This window comes from Hydra vulgaris, chromosome 10 (assembly GCF_038396675.1).
Source record: "Hydra vulgaris chromosome 10, alternate assembly HydraT2T_AEP".
Taxonomy (NCBI): Eukaryota; Metazoa; Cnidaria; class Hydrozoa; order Anthoathecata; family Hydridae; genus Hydra; species Hydra vulgaris.
This window is the reverse complement of record NC_088929.1, coordinates 16903470-16908018: the sequence shown is the minus strand read 5'-3', so window position 1 is coordinate 16908018 and position 4549 is coordinate 16903470. Positions and strand designations below refer to the sequence as shown.

Genomic DNA, 4549 nt, shown 5'->3' with positions numbered 1-4549 from the left:
TGCTATTAAAAACTGTTTTTTATTTTTTTTATTTTTGACTCAATCTTTTTCTTTGATATTTCTAGATAATTTAGATAAATTTGGATTTCATAAAAAATATTAAAACTTATGGCTAAAAATAAAAAAAGAGTTTGTGTTAGATACGCTGCTGAACAGGCTCAGGAACTATTGTTTGCATCGCTTGATAGAGATCCATCAAGTGAAGAAGAGCTAACATCTGATGATGATGAAGAGGAAGAAGAAGTTGTTGAAGTAACAAGAGACAGCTGAGAATATACTGAGTTATCAGATGATGCTGATTTTCAAGTAGATACTCCTGCAATTTCAAAAGTAGAGAATAGGTCAACACCGGTATTAGGAGCTAGAAGATGTAGAAGTCGTGGTGGAGTTAGAGGCACTAGCAGCATTTATGGCTTAAATAGTCAAAGGAGAATAAGTTATGCAAATCAGGTGTTAGAAAGAGGAAATATACATAATGATAGAGCTGAGGAAATAAGTCCAGGTAAAACTAATGAAATAGTTGAAACTGAAGTGGAAGTTAGCAGTACAACAAATGTTTATAAGTGCCCAAAAAGTAATGAAATATGGCAAAAACAAAGACTAAACATTTCTAAAAAATTTGCAGCACAAAATGTCATGAAATTAAAACCAGGATAAACACCATATGAAATACGTATGACAAATTCAATAAATGATGCTTTTCAACTTTTTTTTACCCCAAAGATCTTCAAGATAGTTCTTACTAATTCAAAAAAAGAAGGTGAAATTATTTTTAAAGAAAAGTGGGCACCAATATCTGAGGATGAACTAAATAGGTTTTTTGGACTTCTATTTTTAGCAGGTGTTTGCCATTCATCAGATGAAGCTACAGAGGAGCTATGGGATATTAGTGATGGCCGGCAGATTTTTCGTTCGGTAATGAGTCGTGAGCGTTTTCATACCATTTCAAGAGTTTTGAGATTTGATGACAAAGCAACTCGATTATTAAAATGCAACAATGACAAATTTGCACTTATTTGTGAGGTTTTTGACATTTGGGAACAAACACTTTCAAATAGTTTTAGACCATATAAAAATGTTGCTGTTGATGAACAGCTGGTTCCATTTCGTGGACGTTGTTCATTTAGACAATATATAAAATCCAAACCAGCTAAATAGGTTTAAAGCTATTGCTATTGTGTGATTCTAGTACCAGCTATGTCTTGAATGCACAAATTTATACCGGTCGTATTTATGGGGAGGAACCAGAAAGAAATCAAGGGCAACGAGTAATATATGATTTAGTTGAAGTCGCAAAAGGATCTGGAAGAAATGTTACAATGGACAACTTTATCACATCAGTAGCACTTGCAAAAGAACTTTTGGAGGAAAAATTAAGTCTATTAGGAACGATGCGCAAAAATAAAAAAGAAATTCCTACAGAATTTTTACCTGCTTTAACACGAGAAGTCTACTCTTCATTGTTTGGTCACGAAGAATAGTTAACTTTAGTCTCATATGTCCCAAAGAAAGGAAAGTCAGTCAATCTACTGAGTAGCAATCATCGCGAGGCAGAGTTATTGAATCGCCCTGACAAAAAACCACAGATAATTTTGGACTATAATTCAACAAAGGGTAGAGTATACACTTTTGATCAAATGGTCTCTACTTTTTCTACAAAGAGAATGACCCGCAGGTAATTATAAATAAAGTAATACTCTAAATAAGTTTATGTAATCTATTATTTATTAGTCTATTTTTTATAATTCAGGTGGTCTATGGTAATCTTTTACAACATCCTAGACATATCTGCTATTAATGTTTTTGTAATTTGGATGCATTTAAATCCTACATGGAATAAACAGAAGACGCATTGCAGAAGATTATTTTTAAAAGCACTCGGTAAATCTCTGGTAACAAACCAACTCCAGTCAAGACTGTTACGTTCAAATTTGTCTTTAAAGTTACCCGATTCTATTTGCGAGTCATTTGCAAATATTTCGTCACGAAATGTTGAATTAAGTTCTTCTATGTCGTTCAACGATCCACAAAATAACACAAAAAGGAGCAATGATGAAAATAAAGCAAAATATAATGGTAATTTTAGTGTGAAAAGAAAACGAAGTAGAACCAAGCTATGTGTTAGATCACTTGATAAAAAAGTTTGAAGTAATTATGATAAATGCTACAATTTTGTATGCTGTACACACAGCAAAAATATTTGTGAACACTGTGCAAAGTAAACTATACATGCATATATATATAAATATAAATATATATATATAATTATAAATATATATAAATATATATATATATATATATATATATATTATTGTTTAGATTTTTTTTGTTAATAACAAAGTAATCTATTTTCTTTTTGGTAAAATATAATATAATACATACATATATATATATGTATATATATATATATATATATATATATATATATATATATATATATATATATAAATATATATATATATATATATATATATATATATATATATATATATATATATATATATATATATATATATATATATATATATTTATTTATATATTTAGATTTTTTTTTAAAACAAAGTTATGTTTTATTTTTGGTAAAACAGAATAAAATATATATGTATATATTTTATTCTGTTTTACCAAAAATAATACATAACTTTGTTATTAAAAAAAATCTAAACAAATATATATATATATATATATATATATACATATATATATTTAATAACAAAGTAATGTATTATTCTTGGTAAAACAGAATAAAACTATCTTGGGTAATCTTTTTAAACAACGAATTATTTTATTAAAAACATAGTTATTTAATTGGGGTCCGTATGGACCCCAACGTAACAAGCGCAAGTCAACCAGCGACGGCATAGTAGGGTTAAAGATATTAATTTATTGTAGCTTCTCGTTTTCTTTATAAAAATAACTAACTTTCAAGATAAAGTTATAGAAATTTTCTTACTGTTTTTATTTGACCTTTACAATTTAGAAAAATTTTATTTTATGTACTTTTAAATGTGAAACTTTGAGAAAGCTTCATAGGTTATTGAAAACGTCATAAAAAAGAGTTTTTTTTTTATTATTTGTTGTAAAGTGTAAATAAATAAAAGCCATTAATTAAAAAATATATGATCAGTCATATATATGCTTTTACTATGTATGTGAGGGTCATTACATGCTAATATGAATAACTTTTTTAGATTCCAGTGTCAATGCAAGCCAATGTGAGCTTTTCTGAAAACTATTTATAATTGTTCCAAAAACTAGTTCGCGAGTCGGGGAAAAAAGGTAGTTTTTTGGAAAAAGTCAAGGGAAAAAATTGTTTCTTAAAAAAAAGGTCGGAAATTACTTTTATTTTTCAGTTGAGTCAGGGAAATCTTTTATTTTGAAGCTGTATAAACCCTGATGATGTTTATGATAGCAAAAGTAACTTTAAAAAATTGGTATTTTTTTTTACTCCAGTTATTTTATGTAGAAATTGAAGAGAAATAACATGGTGTATTTTAAGCATAGAGATTATCCATTCTTAGAAATTCCAGAGAATGGATATACTCCATACTTGTATACAATATTTTCAACAAATAAGTGAAAAAAAATTTATGAGATAAAAAAAGAAAATCATTTTCTAGCATTTGAGAAAAAATTTATTATTAATAGATAACAATTTTTTCTAAAAAGATTTGACAATTATTGTTAAGTTTTTGTAGAAAAATTTTGTATTAGTAAGAAAGTTATAATTTATTTCTGTTTTAGGAAAAATCAAAATCTGGTTGTTGCGTCAACTCTAACTACGTTATTAAGACAGCTTTCAAAAACAATATTTAGTCTAAACATTTGCACTTGTATAAATCAATTCATCTCTGGTAAAATTTTAAAGAGGGTTTGAAATTTTGGTTTGAATTTTTTTAAGCTACCAAGGAAACATAAAAAGCAAGTCATCAACAACTAAAGGAGCAACTTGTTATGGTAGAAACTGTTTTAGTTTCATTATTGTCAAGTTATTCTTAGGTGCCTAATACAAAATGGGATGGATGAGTGGGATTTTTTGTTCAGATGTATTAAATGTAGAGGGGAGATTTTAATGTACCATTGGGTGGGAATTTTGATTTTTATTTATATAAGTGAGTGTATATAGAGCCATGAAGGTCACTACAGTCGAGAAAGCTACTTCTTAGTTACGGTTACAGCCACCTCTTAACTCAATATTCTCAGGTCACAAAATCTCCTATTTCATCTCTAAAACTAAGCTACAGAGACTTCTGGAGAATCTTTAACAGTGTCTAAAATGAGGGCAAATCTGTAATATTTCTCTCTTGCATCGTTCAGACTTTGTTACCTCACCTAAAGACAAAGCTGAAAATTGTTGCGCTCTACCTAATATAGCTGTCCAACAGGTTAATCAGTGGTATCACTCCAGCTTCTGTATCAAAAGTGATTTTCTGCTTAGAATATTTTGCAGCTTGTGGTCCATACAAACAACATAGTTGTTGTCTATACTTTTAAAACTACTTATCAAGAGTTTATCAGAGTTTTCTTTTACCAACATCCCACCATCCCA

General features: G+C 28.4%; 1 protein-coding gene across 1 annotated transcript; it reads left to right on the top strand.

Moving 5' to 3' along the window:
• Positions 1-675: 675 nt before the first annotated feature.
• On the top strand, positions 676-1481 carry LOC136086173 (piggyBac transposable element-derived protein 4-like). The gene is made up of 2 exons (XM_065808453.1): positions 676-1114; positions 1159-1481. Exons 1-2 carry the CDS (start codon positions 676-678, stop codon positions 1479-1481), a joined length of 762 nt encoding a protein of 253 aa, XP_065664525.1.
• The last annotated feature ends 3068 nt before the right edge of the window (positions 1482-4549 follow it).

What these genes read in the sequence shown, in the direction of transcription:
- LOC136086173 (XM_065808453.1), top strand. Translation starts at nt 676, where the DNA reads ATGACAAATTCAATAAATGATGCTTTTCAACTTTTTTTTACCCCAAAG. An exon ending in GCTGGTTCCATTTCGTGGAC is followed by an intron (nt 1,115 to 1,158) that starts GTTGTTCATTTA and finishes CCAGCTAAATAG; the next exon opens with GTTTAAAGCTATTGCTATTG.